Raw genomic sequence first — 19,471 nt, forward strand, 5'->3', positions numbered from 1 at the left:
AAGAAATGCGTAGTGCGGCGACGATGGCTACGAGATGGCGCCAGAACGGCGCGCGTCATCAAGGAGGTTTGTCTGCTGCGGCTGCTGTAAATCGCGCCCACGAGCCACCCACGCGCTGCCTCTCGCGATCTACCGATTAGCGAGGCAGTCGCACCACAATTCGCTCCATTTGCAACGTGCCGCACGAGACAGATTGCCCACGCCAACCAATATCTCCTGAAATGAAAATGCGAATAGAGCTGAGCTCAAATTTCGCATTAGGGAGTATCGTAAACATCGGTGAATTTTATTCTTTAACCCGCACGGCCGGCGCCGGCGCTTCCGTTGCCGCGGATACGCGGAGGCGAGCGCCATCTGGTGGTGGTTCAAGGAACCAAGCAGCGCACGCGGCGCGCAAGCTCCGCTGCGATTGGTTGGCCTATTCGCAAAAGAATAGCCAAGCTGTAGCCATGGTAACGAAAACCGGCGAGGATCGCAAAAGAAAAGCTTCGCTTTTAATAAGGTGGACGGCCCCTCTTCATATTCGGACGGCGACCGTCTCCACAAGAAGGTCAACGTCTTTCTCGCCCTTCAGTCAGCGTGTACTGAACGTGACCTGCCTCGTTTCTTTCAAGCAGTCGTCTCAAGAGGAACGTGACACCTGGCTTATTCGGCTTAGTGCATGAAACGCGTTAGCAAGCTTTGACATCTCCATCACTTATGCACTCAAAAGTACTCCTATGGTAGACTAAACTAAGCTATTAAAAAAAAGCAAGAACAAATAACGCTAGCTATATACAGAACCACAGAAAGATGAAACATCACAGTGACTATCAACTGGTGGTTTATTCGTAGGAAAGGCTTACATAAAATGACAGGGGATTAAAGATAGAAACGTCTCATCTGCGTGTCAAAAGAAAACAAATAATGATAGAACACCTTGCCGCCACCACTGGTGAATAAGAGTGCAATGTCTCAGGCCGATGAATCGGGTTCTATATGAAGAACAAATACAAAGAAAATCAGCAAGGCTAACAGACAACCCTTGTAAACGGCAAACAACCAGAGACAACAACGAATGTAAAGTAGACAGCGGTAAAACAGATGGCGGGTGACAATATGCGCGAGAACCAAATAAATGTAGCTCTCGAGATAGGTAACCTTATTAAATAATAAAACCGAAGATGGGCTCATGCACGCGAAAGCTCCCTTTTTAATGATGTACGCCACCCAAATCTCACGTGCTCACTGCTGACGCAGTTCCCGTAATGCTCCTGTGTTGTTTCGTCTTAAAGTGATTGTGTTTCTGCGCTGTTATTCATTATTTATTTTTTATTTTCGTTTCGTGTGTCGTCGTGTTCGGTATCAGCAGAGCAACCTGCGTCGGAGTCCCAAATTCTTGCATTAAAAGCGCAATTATTAATGACTATAAAATAATATTGACCTTGCGTGTACCTCACATGAATAGACAACACCTTTTATGTGCAGTTTTTTAGTCAGTAATCCTTGATTTTTGTTTCACACGTCGTGTTTTACCAGCTCCACGCTGGAGCTCAGCTATGAGTTTGTATCACTGCTGTGGTAAAGAGCAGCCAGCCAATCTATTCGAGTAGAGTCCAAATCCCCTTAGTAGTGCTCCTGTATAGATGTTTATTGCGAGAGCGATTTACGGACGCTCATAATCGCCACTGTTGCCGCCGCCGCCGTCGTGCTGTCTCGGTATCGACGCGCATGCGCGGCCCACGTGTGGAGGGTTGATTGCGTAGAGACGCGCAGTGTTTTTGACTGCAAAAGCAACGAAGCCCAGTGGACGCTCCGCTCAGTCGGTTGTTGTGGCTCCTTTTGATTTAGGAAGCGAAGCGCGTAGACGTAATGGATGATGTAGTGTGCAGAACATGCGGCCACGCAGTTAGTTCAGTTAGAAACGTTGCTGCTAAACGCCATTGCATGTTAACCGAACCTTGAGACGTTAAGGAGCATCTGTCGTTGTCTCAACAGGAGATAGGTACTGAGCCGATACCCGGAAGATGAGCGCCTATTATCCTGGCTTTACTTTTCCTTTCTTCTTTTTCAATACATTATTTAGGAAGATGGTGTGGAGACATGGATCCGCCCGGTAACCCCCGTGGTGGGCGAGTCCGGCTACTCCTTTGCCCTGGTCTTCTTCAATAGGAACATCATGGGAACTACTCGAGAACACGTCACGCAGATTCGGACGCTGGGGCTTCTCCATCCGCTTGGCTACCGCGTGACCGACCTCTTCGAGAACAGGTGTGGACCTCATAAGGGAGCGGTGTTCATCTAACTGAGTGAGTGAGTGAGTGAGAGAGTGAGAGAGTGAGTGAGTGAGTGAGTGAGTGAGTGAGTGAGTGAGTGAGTGAGTGAGTGAGTGAGTGAGTGAGTGAGTGAGTGAGTGAGTGAGTGAGTGAGTGAGTGAGTGAGTGAGTGAGTGAGCGTGAATCCCGGAGTTTACATCAATCACGCGCACCAGACAAGGTGCTGCGTGTGCTGTAGCACACTTAAATGTGCCGCCTTCGGATATTCTGTAGAAGAGCCTGTGTGGCGTTTTAGGCTGGCGAGTAGTGAGGCTAGGCTACCAGAACCCAAGCAGGAAATGCCAACTTTGCTCTACCTGAGAGCACGCAAGCTCATGCTATGTATATATAGCAGATCATTATTATTACTACAGCGAAGCTGTACATGGCTAGCCGATTCGTCTGTCCGTCCGTCCGTCTGTCGGTCCCCTGTACGCCGAAAACTCCACCGGCGCAACCACCCGAAAAAAAAAGAAGAGAAAGGCGCGCGATTAGCCAACACCACCTGTAGGTGGTGTTGATAGATAGCATAGATAGCATAAGGCTTGTTTACAGCGATCCATGACGTCACGTTACATGGCCCGACATTTTCGTTGACAATGCTGGCGTGATCAAAGCGGTGACGTCAAAATCCCTGTTGCCTACTCGGGAGCATGCCCATTAGATTCTATTGCAGTCGGGCCAGGCAATATGACGTCATGGATCGGAGTGAAAAGGCCTTGTGCTATCTAGGTGGTGTTAGATTAGCTGCGCCAGGAGCGACGCCGTTGCTCTCCGTCGCGGAGCAGTTTCTCTCCGGCTCCGAAATGGGCCGGCCACGCGTCATACGCACTCCTTAAGAGCAGGATGCTTTCGATCAGCAACGCCGCGAGCAGAACCAGGAACAGTAAACCAAGAATATTAAACTGAAACTGAAACGAGCTCGTCTACGCCGCGCCGATGCTGCAGCCCGGGCACAAGAACAGGCTCGTGCAGCCGAGCGCAAATAACAACTGCGTACCGAGGATCCGACAGCCTACCAAGCCATCGTTTAATGAACCGTTGGATTAACCGAGTGATAAGCACCGGGGTCGCACGTTTCAACTTCTCTGGTTAACTATCTGTACGGAGTGCTTGGGTGGGGATCTATTATTATTATTATTATTATTATTATTATTATTATTATTATTATTATTATTATTATTATTATTTGTTTTGAAAATATATATGCACATGGCAGGAAAGGGAAAGCGAGGAGAAGGCTGGCAACTGCCACCGCAAGGGACACAACGCCTGCCGACTCTTCAGAAAAAGGAGGAGACAGAAACGTAGAACTGGAAGATAGGAAGAAGGGGAGGAAAGAGGAATGGAAGAGAAATATGAGAAATCGAAAAAATTAAGCAGAACACACACAGCACATGTCACACATAGTAGGGCCGGTCATTGCAGGTTACGCTACTAAACGATGTTAAAATAGAATAGTCTGAGATATTGCAATTTAAACATAGAACGTGAACATAAGTTAGTAACACACACACACACACACACACGCGCACGCACGCACACGCACGCACACGCACGCACACGCGCACGCACGCACACGCACGCACACGCACGCACGCACACGCGCACACGCACGCACGCACGCACACGCACGCACGCACGCACACGCACGCACACGCACACGCACGAAAACTCAGATGAACATTTTATCACATATTCTGCCAAAACCAATGTTCGATTACCATTACACGCAGGTTTCTGGACGTGTACTTCCCCGACGACTACCTGGCGGTTCGAGTGAACCCGGCCGGTGGCGCCGCCATGGTAAAGGCGGAGGCCATTGTGCCGGTGCCTCCTGTACCTAGGCTGCCTCCAGTACAGCTTCCGAGGTTCACGCAGCAGCGAGGGCTATCCGTGGCAGGCACCCCAATGACGGGCCGCAGCGCGCAACTGCCTCTGCCGCCTACTCTGCCCCCTCAGAGGATCAGAAACAGCATCGGCGTGCCGTTTGATTACGTCGTGGGCGTTGATGGTTCGAGGCGGAGGATTCGGGTTCATGCGGTGAGAAGCACACAGTCCCCGAGAAGCCTCCGCACTTTGCCACTGCCGACATAGCGTCTTCGCTTGAATGCGTGCACCTGATCTCCTGGACATTGTAGCAGCGGCGACGAAAGAAGTGACACCCGGGTACTTTCCAGCAGATGGCTACGGAGTCTTGAACGGCGGTTGTTGATAACGAATCGTTTTATTTGTCCCTTGTGATGACTTGAGGAAGATAGGTGAATATTAGCGACTCAAGTAGGACGGAAGTTTGTTACGAACATGTGCATCCTGTTGAACGCTTGCTTGTTCCCTTTACTCTTTCGTGTGAATTTTTTGTGTGACAACTCAGCGCTCAGCGATGGGTCATTTTATATAAAACAGATTCTAAACGAAATTAGGAACAAATGTGAGGATTGAGGAGATTTCGCAATACGAATTGATTATCATGCACTATTGTTCTAGTCGTCTTTACCTTTACTGGATAGCTACGCTAGTATGCGAGTGATGTGGGAACACAAACGTTGTGTTCAGTCCTGGTATATTTCGCTGTGTGCTCTGTTTGCAAACGCAGAAAACAGCAGTTTCTGAACTGGTAACGAAGCATTGCTTTTATCTCATTGTGTATTGAATGAAGTTCAACCTTAATACTGGACGCGGCAAACCTACCAAGCACCCATAGGAACAACAGAATGTTTAAAAGTCAAAGTCAGTATATAATACTGCAGTGCTAGGCAGAAAATATTTGAGGCCTTTCGGTGACCAGATGTCCAAATTGGCACCGCTTAAATGCTCGCACAAATAAATTATGTCTGGCTGCATGAAGCCTGCTAGTAATGGTAGTCGACAGATTTAATAGTTGTAATGAAAGCCATGAAATTCCGTTGCTCACTCAGACGTTATTGAACACGTTTATGGGCATACTTCCCTTTGCGGGTATATGTGAACGGGTGTGATGCTCTCGTTTACCCAACCGGTCAGAGCGGGAATTAGTTTGACATGCAGTGTACACGCTGCTTTCTTTTTTACGAAAGTTCGAACTTTTTTTGCATTGTTGTTTTGATTTCGAGGAGCAGCAGGCTGCCCCTGATGCCAGTCTCGAATGTCAACTATACATTTTTTTAAAATAAATTACGCTGACTCGATCGTTCATGCCGTCTCTTGTCTATTCACTCAAACCGGAACCTAATGTTATCGATGGATCGCATGGAATCGAAAGCAAGCTGACGTAGACATTCAGAGCTCTTGATTAACCACAATGCGTGCAAGCAGTTTGCACTATCTTTTTCGGTATAACTGACTTCAAAACTTTGGTTAGTTGTACAATGCCACACGAACAACAAAAGGCTTAATTTATTATAAACCCTATTCGTGGCGAATGAGACTACCTTGAAAAGTGTTGGCTACCAAGACCGAGCGAATTTTGCTATAGAAAGAAAAACAAGATTTCTTACTTTGTCGGGAGATGGTGCTGCTGGTCGAAATTTCGCGTCCCCGTTCCATCTATACAGGTATATACTTTCTTTAATGCCCCGCTCTAGGTACTTGCAGCACGAACGATATGTACGCATTGCCTGGCAAAGACATAGCATTCCTGACAGGAATGTAGTGATTGCACATTGTTAAATAAGGGAAGTGTATACAAGATTGACGTCGGTTATTGTATAGGGGGACATATAACGACAAAGGGATGTAAAGAAAGAAAATGTTGTTTAGACCATTACTGTCGTGTCTCAATATTAAATGTGTCCCTATCTCGCAGAACGCTCTTTACACCCTAATACATAGCACGGGTGTACCAGTCACAGTTTCTTTTTGTTTTTCTCACGTCACAGAATTCAACACATCTTCACTGCTCCTTTTGAACACAAGCGCTTCACGTTCTTTTCTGTGCTGCAAACGATACGTCTAAGTTTTTTTTTCCAGTTTACACCCATATCTCTCTGTTATGGCTTCATTGCGAAGCTCTGAACAGAGCTCATGCCTGACATGCAGTGGGTATAGGAAAACGACTACATGCACGAGGCATAACTGATCATAAAAGAAGAATGACAAAAAATAAAGGCTGAGGAAACGCTACGTAATGCAAGGAAGTGCAACGTAGTTCTTTAGTAAGGCTCAGCCGTAGAAAGGCTGAGGCTGCAGTATACGAAGCGATCTGTTACGAGAAATGCCAAGAACAGCTATACCCACTTCACCGACAAAAGCCCAGGCGAGAACGCATGACTTCCGACTCTATTATTCAGCAGTTGCGTGCATGCGTGGTAGGCATCCAGAAGTATGTGCAATATTTTGCGGGTTTTCTCACACATCTACTAAGTGAAAAAACAAGCAAATGAATAAACGAAAATTTCACACTCTTTTAACTACAAAATATTGAAAGGCTGAAATACTTATACCCGCGCTCTGCCTATCTTATTCTTTTTCTTTTTGAGGGGCCAAAGCACTTCAAGTGGCTCAGTTTTTGTTCTTCATCATTTTGTAACAGTTTCACATATCAGATATTGAGGAATCAGGCGCAAATATTTGCGTAAAGGTGCATACAAAATGATGGACACGTATAATAATCAGCACTAATATGTTTCAGGCGGGACAGAAGCAGTTGAGGTATCATTATAAATATTTGCTTTGGAAACACAGGTGAATAAATGCAGAGAGGAAAAGGGAAGGAGTAGGCAGGCAGCTGGCGCTGGAAGGGGCAGGACGCTTGCCCCCTCTTCAGCAACGACGGAACAGAAGCATGGACACGGAACATAGGAAGAAGAGGGAATAAAGAAAACGATGGCTTTCACATAGATAAAAAATACAGCAAAGAATGGAGCATGGCAATAAGAAAAGGGAAAAACAATTATTGCACTTTTCTTGACATTTAGTGACATTTGTATTCCTTTAGGCCACATTTCAATCTGATTCAAATATGACTGCCATGCTTTATAAAGGTGATGGATATCATTTGACACCGAAAAAGATGCCATATCAGCGTATACGTATGCCTGCACATCACGGTGTGCCGGAATATGACTTAGTAAAATATTAAATAAAACGGGGTAGGGCCTGTGCCTTGAGGAACACCCCTTGTATGTTTGTAACATTGAGAAGAAACACCGTTTTGATAGCAATAAAATGCACGTCCGCTTAGGAAATTATGAGTCCATGCAATTATATACTGTGGGAGATTCACACTTTCAAGTCTGTTGATCTAGATGGTGCGCTAGACACTGTCATACGCCTTCGCAGTATCTAATGCCACAGAGGCCGCGTACTGGTTGTTGCGGCAAGCTAGTTGAATTCGACTCTCCGAGTCAACATGAACGCACCATACTGAGCACCCAGGCCTGAATCCTATTTGAGAGTCACTAATTTGAGAGCCAGCTCTTCGAAAACCTTGACCCGCGCGCCACGCGTTACTTTCTCGTCTTCTTTGCTCGTGTGACAGCTCGTGCTTTGAGGCGCCGTGTCAGAACACACCATCTCCGGGCCTGGCGCACTTTTCCCAGCACTCTCCTCGTATCAATTTATGCTACGCAGAAGCAGGGCCACGGTGTACCAACTTCATGACCGATCGCCCAAGTTTATCAGGTTTTAACATTTATGTCCGGTGTACAAATGTCATCGTCGTTTTAACATACACAACATGGCTTAGCCATAGTATACGTACGATAGTATAAACCGTGCTGCTGATGACGTCACAATGCGCGTTTCTCTAGCTTACGCTCGTCCACTACAAATGTAGAGCTCAACTACTGTCGTGACGTAAGTTCGCGTCGAACGGCCAGCGTATATACGACCTTGCTGCCATACGATGGTTTTCGATTTGGTCGTTATCGTGCTACTGTTGTCACACACAAGTACGCTCGCGGCTCACATTCTGAACTACTCAATTTAGGCAAACCCGTTTGTTGATCTGGTAATGGTTTGCAGAACTCCCAACAATGCTGCATAGACAGGTGCCTGCCAAATGATTTGCATATATTCGATTCCCACAGTGCGTGGGATACGCACAACGTTTATTGAATGTATCTATTACGCATACAAATTATTTTTCAGGTAAGTTGTGCCAAGCCTTAAAAAATCCTTGTATGCGCTACAATAATGCAACCGAGCAAGTACTGTTCATGCACTCTTGAGTAACTCAAATATGTTGAATACGGTTCCAACTCAACAATTACCAAGAACAATATGTTATACCTCCAATAGAGAAGTTATGCAACAGACTGAGAAATATCCGAAAAATTACTTTCCGTGAAGACAGCTACCATGGTTTTAATTTTTGGGGGGTTCTAAAAAAAACGCGTAAATCTGAAAAAGTACTACATGGCAATAGGCGCTCGTACGAAGCGGCATAACTGCACTGAAACGTGCTTCTGAAGAATAATTGAGGTGGCAAGCCGACAGGATCTGTGAATAGCCAACAGAGATGGTTTGAAGACATGAATCTTCGCATTCACATTTAGCAATATAGCTTGTTTGCCGAAGCAATGAAGCGCGTGGAGCTGGGTAACTCTCCCTCTTTCAGCGTTTTTGGCGTTCACGGACTTCACAAAGGTCGAGAAAGTTTTGGCGGCGGAAGACGATACATCTTAGACGGCGGCAGTGACTGTCGCTTTTAGGCACCCGTTGCTGCGCCGAGCATCTTTCGCATCTTTCATCTTTCGCTGCGCCGAGCACAGCGAAAGATGAAAGTGAACGCGAAGCGCAGCGGAGGATGAAAGGCGCAAGGAGGAAAGAGAGGGTGCAGCGGAACCATAAGGCGGAAAGCGGAGGAGGCTATGGCGCAAAATTGTAAGAAAAAAAAAGTTTAGTGCGGCGACAGTTGATGGCTACGAGATGGCGCCAGAGTAGCGCGCGTCATCTGGGATGTCTGTCGGCGGCGGCTGCTGTAAATAGCGTCCACGCGTCACCCACGTGCTGGCTCTCGCGATCTCCAGGGGCGGAATTCCCTAAACGAACTTACGAACAAACTTTGGCGTAAGAAATATATTAAGAAAAAAAACGTATTCACAAAGCTAAAGCTGTTTGTAAGATCAGCAAGCTTCCTATGTCCGCCGTCGCAAAGGCGAACGCTGTAGTCGAAAAAAGGCATGTATGTAATGGTAGCGCAGGTGCGAACTTCATTACTTGCGCCAATAGTAAGCGTAAGCCGATTCACAAAACCTAAAAAGCCGTCGCAGCTGGCGTCTTAAGAAGAAATCTCTACGATAGGCGGATAGCAGTCTTATGAAATTAATTATGTCTATCTGCGCAAGCTGACGCGGGTAAGCGATGGAGCACGCTGTAGCGGCCGATTGGCCAGCGACCACAACTGATAGCCGAGGATGGCACGCGCTTATAATTTTGTGGCGCGCTTTGATTTGTCATCCCAAATGCATTCAGCAGCTTTAGTGCATAATTGTATTGGGCGTGTGTTGCGATGAACGGTAGTAAGATTATTGCTGCGCGGCGAATTTCTGCTGAATGTCTGATAGGCTTTGTTTCTCTATGCGAGCATAAGCCGGATTTTTCATATCTTCATGACACTCTATTGGGTAGCAGCAAGTAGAACCGTAGTGTTCGTCCCTGACAACCATCAAGTTTGTCATTCATAACTATTGAGCTCTCCTATATCTTTTTTTTTTTTTTTCTAGTTTGAGCTTTCGCTCACTCATAGGCCTCGGGATTATTATATTTCCCAGCTCTTCTGCGATATACATCTCCATGAGAGATGAAACAACGAAACAAACGCCTAAACCTTTCGAATTATCAAAACTTATTGATGTTGTAGAATTCGCGATTGTCGCGTTCTGTTAGCCTCAGCCTTCTATTATATTACTCCTAGTTTAACTTCAGCCCGAAGTGGAAGTGACGTAGTGTCTATGCTCATGGTTTTGCTCACCCTGTGACCTACAATGTGAGCGAGAGTATGTGTACGACGGACGGGAATACTGCCTGTGATGTGAAGCGGGACGTGCAATACGCAAATACGTAGACATATAAAAAAGAAATAGCGAATAAAATCACGCACCACGATTGATGCTGTGGAATACACCTCACGAACAGGCTGAATAATTGTCGCATGAGTCCACACGCGCACACACACATTATCTATACATATATACATATATGTATATATAACCTCTATGACGCGTATCATTAGAGACATTCATAAATAAGGCTCATAAAGACGCCCCTACCTTTTCGTTTTGCATGCGCAGAGCCAGTAACGAGGCCGCCATTTTTACGCACTAACTTCACTCAAGGAGCGATTCAAAGTAGCTTCGAGGCTACCTTGACATTCTCGAGTAAAACACTCGAGCTTTCCTTCACTCAAGGCGCGTTTCGAGGGGAGGGTCGAGTCGAGGTGCGTTTGTGAATACGAGGGCAAAAATGTCAGGCCTAACGTTAGGAGATAGGAAGAGACCGGTTTGGATCAGATATCAAACTGGGGTAGTGGTAGTTGGAACTAACAGGAAGATTTCGAGCAGGTAATTTGTAGGGCAGGTAATCGGTGGTCCATTAGAAATGCATAGTGGGTGCTAGGGGAAAGAAGCGCTGTGGAGGACCACCGAAATTTAGGTGGGGTAATGAAATAAGGAAATCTGCAGGCACAACTTAGAATCAGCTAGCGCTGGTCAAGGGTAATTAGAGATCGCTGGGAGAGGCCTTCGTCCTGTAGTGAACATAAAAGTACGTTGATGACGTTTTACAAGATCCAAAATTCGTCCTGAATTTTAACGGACTGTTACTATTGAACCAAAGTTCACTCCGTATATTGCGAGGCCACATTCGCATGCTTACAGAACAGTATCGGGCGCCGCTTGGATACCACCACTCCCACCTTGGCATCGTACTATATGTGCGGTGACTGCTCTGAACAAAGTATGTCAGAGTCGCGAGATCGACGACAGTAACCGATTTGATCCGAAACTAGCTAGAATGTTGAAGCGCTATTTGCTTCGTGTACTGTGCTGTGGGTGTTTTGACGAGCACTTGAGCATCGGGATGATGTTGATTGATTAGCCTGGACTTCTATGAAGTGCCGCTTGAGTTATGACAGACAGCGTAGTAAGGGGTTCCAGGCCTTAACGTCACCAACCTATCATTTATACCGGTCTCCAAATTTGATGTGTGCGCGCCTTTGTGGATTTCGCCTCTGTCGGAATGCGGCGGCCTGAACCTGCAAAACAAGCTCTTGACCTGGTGCGAAGCATCATCGTGTTTTATCAGCTGTGGAGAAGCCAAGAAGAAGCGATGAACGTTGATACGATGTCAAAGTGTAATAGGCAGCGAAACTTACAGGTGTGGATATTATGTAGTGAAGTTTTCTGTCATAATTTGGGTGTGTTGGTAACCACGGCTTCTTTCTGCATTTATTTTTTAGGGCTGCTTTAATAGCTCTCCGTGCACTCCACAGTGATACTATGCGAAGGGAGCGCGCTTTTAGTCGTTGGTTGGCGGTGGATGACAACGTGGACCAGCACCACAGACGGTACCGACTACTGAGGGAGCTGATATTGAGCCTATGTGCGGCATTATAACCGCACCTGCAACCGCGTACAGCGCAATCACATATCATACCGATGAACGTACCGGTGCAGTGCCCCATGCTTTGAGGCCGTAGAACTATATGTTATGGGGCTTTTTTTTTCATTTACGTAATTAGTATTGGAATATAGACATTTAGTCGCTCTGTAATAGGGTGTGGTAGTTGCAACGTATAAAGGCAGGGTTAACCTGGCAGACCTGGCCGGTAATTGCTCCAACTGAGCGTCTCTTTCCGCGGTAACTATGTCACCATGTGACCATCAATCAGACCTGTCCCTCAGTCACGTCATCTGCAATTCTTCTGACGGCAGTGCGGTGAACAGGCGAGGGCGGTTGCGCTTGTCAGCGAGGGCGGTTGCGCTTGTCGGTGCCCGGAAAAGGAAGCTGTAGAACAGGGGTCGGCAATGATTTGCCCTAAGAATATAGCCTCAACTACATATGCACGATGTGAGATCATGCTATCAGCTGACCACACTTCTTTCATTTCTCGTCGTTTATTCCGAGCGTTGCTTCCTCCTCGCTCTCATACGACGCCGTAAGTTAAATGCGCTGCCATTTCCGCCTGCACCCTTATCTCAGCTAATAACTTTTTTGGCTAAGAAAGTGCTTACGGACAACGCAGCTTAGTGAATTCCGCCCCAGATTAGCGAGGCAGTCGCGCCGCACTTCGCTCGATTTGCGACGTGCCGCACGATACAGATTTTCTGTGCCAGTCAATATATCACGAAATGAAAACTCTATAGAGCTGCGCTCAAATTTCGCATTAAAGGGTACCATAATCGCGGGTGAATTTTTTAACCATCACTTTCGGATACGGCCGGTTCATGCGATAAGGCTGTATGCAGCCGCGATCATTTGTTGGTAGCGCGTTGGAAGTGTGAGGGCACTAATGACATTAAGCTCGAGCGCCTTGTCACGTGGTACTTTTCAAGCTGTTGCACACTCTTTTTGTTGCACGGAAAATTTAAACACATGTATACAATAGGTATATTCATGGAAAGATATCATTTGGATATATTTCATCACGCTCTACACTTCTTTGATGGTTCCGCATCTTAACCAGCACTTTAAGTTATTTCTTGTTGATTAATAATTTAAGCTCATAGTAGGAGATCATGTGAGTGGCTCATGAGGACAGAAAAGGATAGTCTCGTAGAGCATACTTGGATTTTCTTTAAGGCTTGGCACAAGTTATCTGAAGCATCCTGTGTAGCATTTGAAATAGACGCTTGTTGAAAGTCCATTTCACCCGTGTCTATTCCTTCATGTACCTGTATTGTAGTGCGCTGATCGGCGAGGACTGTGGTAACCGCCATGCTTCAATGAGTGAAGATGTACTGAAGACTCAGTGTACCAGAGCATTTGCATTCCTTGTCCATAGAAATGCGGCTCCAGTGCCACGTAATGCAGCCCGTGACCTTGAGTTCGGCTGCAAAACTCCACAACCAGAAAGCCACCGCAGCGGGGGAGGCATGGCATAACTTTTTACATGGTTACACTAAGATCTTAACTGATGCGGCTATAGCGAGTACGATTCTAGTTTTCCGTAATTACGCTGCATCCTGTTTCTGAACAACAACAACAACAGCAACAACAACAACAACAATAACAACAACAACAACAACAAAAACAACAACAACAAAAACAACAACAACAACAACAAAGAATCACAGGAAAAAAATACAGCGTCGTTTTGGTTGATAGAAACCTATTATTCAGCTACCACTTACCGCGACTTGTTTTTCCAGAAACACAGTCAGTAGCGCAGCTATCGGCAAAAACAAATCGCACCGTAGGTTTTTGTTGCTCATGATAAAGTGTTCTTTATTTAGTGATAGTAAAAACTGATTCTGCTTTGATAAGAAAGAATGGTGACTGAATTATTCAAGATAAGGTAATAAATTATAAAGTTGCTTGAAGCCCAACTCCTATATTCTCCTACTGAAACCTATTCAATTACGTGGCGAGGCCACATATATTTGTTACTAAGAAATAGCCGGATCAATGACGTTGGTCCTCTCGAACGAAGGGATATGTAGCTGGTCCAGTTACATAGGAAAGCAGAGGACTCATTTATCTTCTAAAGTATTTCTTGTATAGTTAATAGCCAAAGTGCATATTACAAGACGCTAAAAATGAAGAGTGCTTAGCTCGTAATCACGAGACTGTATATCATTAAAATAACGTTTTGCAACAACCGTGCATCTTAAGAACTATAAGGATAATAGGCATACTATCCTATGATTTCTCGTTTCGAATTGGCGTGATATAAATGTTCTTAGATGAGCAATTTTGTGACCTCTAAGCTCTTTCTTACTCTTTCTTACCCACTTGTAAACGCGGCCTCTGCGGAGTTTCAATTGTCCCATTTTAGAGCACTATTCCATCAACAAAGAAAAATATGCGCTCAAATTAAACCCTACTTTTATCAGGCCATAAGCCTCAGCTTTCCACTTTAAAACCCGCAAGTTTAATTCTACTCGGTCCGGCGGCTTCCAAGAAAAGGAATTCCTCAATGCCTTCCTATTCAGAGCTGTGCACGCAAGCCTAATCTTCCTATCGAAGTGATTGCCTTCAACCTGTGCAGCTGCTTTTCAAACACATTTTTTTTTTTCTCCGCGCGTGCAGATACAGCTTCAAGAGCGCTGTTTATTCTTAAACTGTATTTTCTTTGCGAGTGCCTCCAGGGTCACAAGGAGAAAAAAGAAAGCTGAGAGTTATCTTTTGTATTCATCGAAACTGAACGAAATCCATCACTCCAGAAATAACATGTCCTCGACAACGTTGTTCACAGCCAGGCAAAACGAAGGGCAGGCGCTGCTGTGAGACATCTCTCAGCGCCGGCGACGAGTGCAACATGAGAGGGCCGCATTGAGCGGGCTATTGTTTCAGACTAAATTTTTGGAAACCGAGTCGGAAGGTCGCTTCGTTCCCTGCGTTTTATCTCGATAGGGGAACAGAGCGTCACGCGTGCTTTTGGACTGCCGAGAGAAAGGCGCAGTGGGAGAATGGAGATCTTCTTCTAAGCTCAAAAAGGTTCCCACATTTGTAATGGCCTAGAACTTCGAGCTATAGTTACATTACAAGAAAGCACCGTGCGGCCTCTTCGATTCCTTATACCAGAGGGACGTACCAACAAAGCACATAATTAATTGCATAATGTGGAAGCTATTGAATTTAGGAGATCTAATTGTCTATGTTATTGTCAGTTAGTGGTATAGTCTGCTTAAATTAGGAAAGTCACCGGACCATATAACTACAGTCCGCCTACGCAAGGCAGGGATAATTGAAAGTCGCTTGGAGAGGCCTTCATTCTGCAGTGGCCGAAAATCTTAGGTCGGTAATGATGACCACGACGACGACAGCAGTATCGTCAGTTCAGTATAGCTGGAAGTAGCTGACTCAAGAACTGACTTTTATTGGATTATACGGCTTTCTTCGTGGCCTTAAATCTGTAACGTAATGGCAGATACAATAAACTTTAAAGCAACAGTAGTAAAAGAAAAAGAAAGATGAAAATGACACATTCCGCGTGATTTTGGTCCGCCTATGTGGTAATAGTATTAATGTAGTAACAACCAAGGCAATAGCGTGTACATTAAAGAAAGTGACACTGTTTTAAGGTCCATTACTACAGAGCTTACTCATCAAGTGAAGTATGAGCAATACTGTTTCTTGAGAATAAACTTTCGTGTCGCCAGTCTAGCGGCTAGCGTTTCGGGCTCGCACGGTACACACCTGGCTCAATAACGTAAGCGCGGATGCGCAATGCCAATCTTTGCAAAATCGTTTAGCATAAACTGCAGCCGGTAATTCTTGAGAGCCGAAGGGAAAATAATGAACTTATTTGCCAGTGACAAACAGTTCTCACGTATTAAAATAACTGTGAATGCAACCCTCGGTGCGACACGCTGCTTTTCTAATTGCGAGCTGCCGCCATCTCCATGGCAACGCTTTGCGCAAGGCACGCTATACGGTCACTAACCGACGCCATTTACCTTTTTGGGCATGAAGAGCCGTATTCTCCTGAAAACTGAAGACAGCTCAGGATATTCAAGTAGGTTCTTACTTGTAAGTTACGAATGACGTGAGGCATTACTTTTGTTGAAATACCGCCATTGATGCTAAAGGCATCACCATCTCGTTGTACGTGTACAAAGTAAGCGTCTGCTCTTGTTGGTCAGTGTGAAAACTACATTTTTGTTGCCTAAACATCGTGTTGTGGGCCTCTCTGTTGATGCTGTATTCTGTATTTTCTTGTAATGTGTGTTCGAAGTGCACATTACTGTTGTCATTTGTGTCTGTGATGACATAGTGGTATAGATCACGATAATGTCAATTTTCTCGAAGGCTGGAGGCAAGAATACGATAAAACCACCTTTATACAGCTCAGCATGCGTCCAACTTTTTATTTATTTATTTATTTATTTATTTATTTATTTATTTGTTCATTTATCATACCCTCAGCGCTAGAGGCACTATAGAGGGGAGTGGTACAAAATATGGTATGTAGTAAACAACAAACGCCGTGATAAAAAAGTAACATACAAAACTTTCTTTCCATACAATATTATCTATTGTGCCATAAAAAGAAACAGGAAAACTTGAACATTTCCTCGTTATACAATGTTAGCCTAAGTTTCCCCTAAAAGGATGTCACCCAAAAGAGAGAGACAGAAAAAAGGGGAAAGGCAGGGAGGTTTACCAGATGGGAAGATCCGGTTTGTTACCCTATGCTGGGGAGAGAGCGGAGGGGGAGGTAAAGTGATAGCAAAGTAGAGATAAAGAAAGAAAGAAGCATAGACATACAATCACAGTCAGTCACTGTCACCGCATACCGTCACCGCACAGTACTGCAGCACTTGCAGCACTATAAACATCTGTTCAGGCTACAGCCTCTGGTCCAGTTCTGTTGCCCTCAAAAACTGCAAAAGTGCCCTCCCTTGTCACAGTGGTCAACACATTGGGATACATAATGCGGTCTCGTAAAGCAATGCGCATGCAAAGTAGGTTGGTGAAAGCCTGCGAAAAAGCGCTAGCGTGCCATCTTATGGCGAAAAGACAGCAAGAGAAGGTCAAGGTCAGACTTCATTGATGCATAGATTATGATAAACCACGAGGGGTCTCGGGGAGGATATAGGTACGCACGTACGGCGTGTCGGTGTCTATATAGAACTTTTGATAGCTTCAAATAACCGTACAGTTATTCGATTTCTCAAGTGAACCAGGTAATGCCGAAGCTCAGGCTGGTGCGTGCTGCGGGAACAGTGATAAAAGTCACGATAACATGGGAAAGTATCACGTGGTCGGCGATGACTCCAGTCTGTGCGAGCAGACTGTCCAACTGATGGTTCCCCAGTGCAAGCACACTCAGTCGTTTGAGATCTCACGTGCTTGCGCGTTTGTAAGCTTTAATGAGAGAGAGATAGATACAAGCTTTAATAATATGCTGGAGATATTAGCCTAGCTGTTTAGTTCTGATAGCTCGACAGGCATTACTTTCAGTTCAAAATTACCTTCAAGGTGTTGGGTTGACTCTCTCGGTGGAAAAATATGGCTTCATCATGTTTCCAGGTAGAGGAAGACGGTATGCGCGGCTGAAGATAGACCTTGATCAATCTTGCCTTCGTCATTTAAATCAGAAGCGCTTTTTGGGCGTCATTATTGACTACCGTCTACAGTGGCGACGAGCTGTGGACTCTATTGTGACATCACTATCTCCGCGTCTCAATGTGATCCGTAGAGTTGCAAGTGAGCTATGGGGAAATCACCCTTCTTCATTGATCAGGCTGCATGATGCACTAGTGACGAGTCGAATAATGTACCAGCTCCCTTTAATTTCCCCTTCGCTATCACAGCTGGAACGACTTGAGGTTTTGCACAGAAAGGGCCTAAGGAGGGTTCTTGGCGTTCCGCAGTCTGCTCCTAACAATGCAGTACTTTATGAATCTCTATCGAGACCTCTTAGCCTAGCCGCTTCACAAAGGTTATTGATGCAAATTGGCCGCCTCAAACAGACGATAGCCGGGCGAGCCCTTCTACAGAGCCTTCGAAAGAGATCTGAGTCCCGAGCATACTTGGCCCTTAATGCTCTTGGTTACCTGGGCCTTGACGCTAGAGGTCGAACTAAGAGGTTGAAACCACCTTGGTCATTCGCGAGCCTCGATTGTTCGTTGACAATTCCTCACGTTCGCGCTAAGCGGAGTTCTCCTTTGGCGGCAACGCGTTCGCTCGTACTGGAACATCTTGAGACTGAATATGCACGTCATCTTCAAATTTTTACTGATGGCTGTGTGGACAAGGTCAGAGGATCTAGTGCAGCTGCTTTTCACATTCCCTCTTTGAAGTATGATTGGTCGGTTCGCTTCACTGCAGTCGTGTCCTCCACAACGGCCGAAAGCGTTGCCATTGAGGCAGCTCTAAAGAAGCTACGGTTTTGCACGCCTCAACCTGTTGTCATTCTTACAGATTCAAAATCCGCCCTTCAAAGGTTAGAGCACGGGTTCCCTACTGATGCCTTATGTCTTAGCTCCCTACGCTCGGTGCACAATCTCCATATCAAAGGCTTCTCCATACGTTTCCAATGGGTGCCCTCGCACATAGGTATCATAGGCAACGAGATGGCGGACAGCCTCGCCCATAGAGCGCTGTCTGGGAATCCACTGAGAAAAGTGCCTCAAGAGGGGAAGAGACTCTTCAGAGAAGCAGTGTTGTGCCATTTCAGTTCTTTGTGGAGCTCACCTCACAAGCCATGTGTGACCAAGGATCTCAAAAGAAACCAAGCCACTTTACTGCTCTGCATTCGCACGGGCTCTGCTCGTACCCCTGCATGGATGTATAAGACTGGCCTGGCGTTGTCTCCATTATGTTCAACCTGTGGTGTGTCCGGTGACATAGAACATTACCTTATGTGCTGTACTCTGTATAACGCGGAGAAGAGTGTGTTATTCGAGTCGCTCAAGAAGACAGGAATTCCTCACAGCTCTCTTCAGGACATCGTTTTCGCGCGCGGGAACCAAGTTGTGTAGGAAGGAGGTTTCTCGCCTTATTTTAAATTACCTCCAGGACACGGATTTGGCCTCCACATGGTGACCTTAGGAGTGACAATGTGTGGTTGTGAGGTCTGTGTCTGATTTATGTGATTTATGTATTTTAAGTGTCGCTACGGTGGAGCAATTGCCGGCAGCAACTGCAAGGCTAATCCCACCAGTAGTATACAACCACTCAACTCAACTAGCCTGGCTGTTCGCCTTACATGCTACTCCAGGTGCGGAGTGATGATTATTATACACGTATGCAGTGATATACACTTAGCAGCACACACACACCTATACACTGTAGATATATTTACAAAGTTTCGGTAAAGCTTTAATGAGCTTTTCAGTCGTCTCAAAAGGAGGTCTCCCACGAGCGAAGAAAAGCCTGAAGGGTGAGAACTGTTTATGCGTTCCATTCCTGCGTCTTAAGCGAACACGTTCGTATTATTGTTCGTTTGGTATAGTTAACAGATAATTTAGACGATCAAGTTGATTATTCTAGTTTGCGGTTATTATCAGTAGTCTTGTTCACATGGCACTGCTTTGATTACTACTTAGCACTAGTTTTGTAGCATGTACATAAGTCTTTTCCTAAGA

General features: G+C 45.6%; 1 protein-coding gene across 1 annotated transcript in view; it reads left to right on the forward strand.

The window, feature by feature from the left end:
* The window catches only part of LOC126535992 (alpha-N-acetylgalactosaminidase-like), a 40,007-nt gene extending 34,541 nt beyond the window's left edge, over positions 1 to 5,466 (forward strand). Inside the window, exons 7-8 of the mRNA XM_050182873.2 lie at positions 2,066 to 2,250; positions 4,031 to 5,466. Coding sequence (XP_050038830.1) covers positions 2,066 to 2,250; positions 4,031 to 4,391 — 546 coding nt within the window. The 3' untranslated portion in view covers positions 4,392 to 5,466. The remainder of the gene's footprint in view (positions 1 to 2,065; positions 2,251 to 4,030) is intronic.
* Positions 5,467 to 19,471: the final 14,005 nt, after the last annotated feature.

Source organism: Dermacentor andersoni, chromosome 4 (assembly GCF_023375885.2).
Source record: "Dermacentor andersoni chromosome 4, qqDerAnde1_hic_scaffold, whole genome shotgun sequence".
Classification (NCBI taxonomy): domain Eukaryota; kingdom Metazoa; phylum Arthropoda; class Arachnida; order Ixodida; family Ixodidae; genus Dermacentor; species Dermacentor andersoni.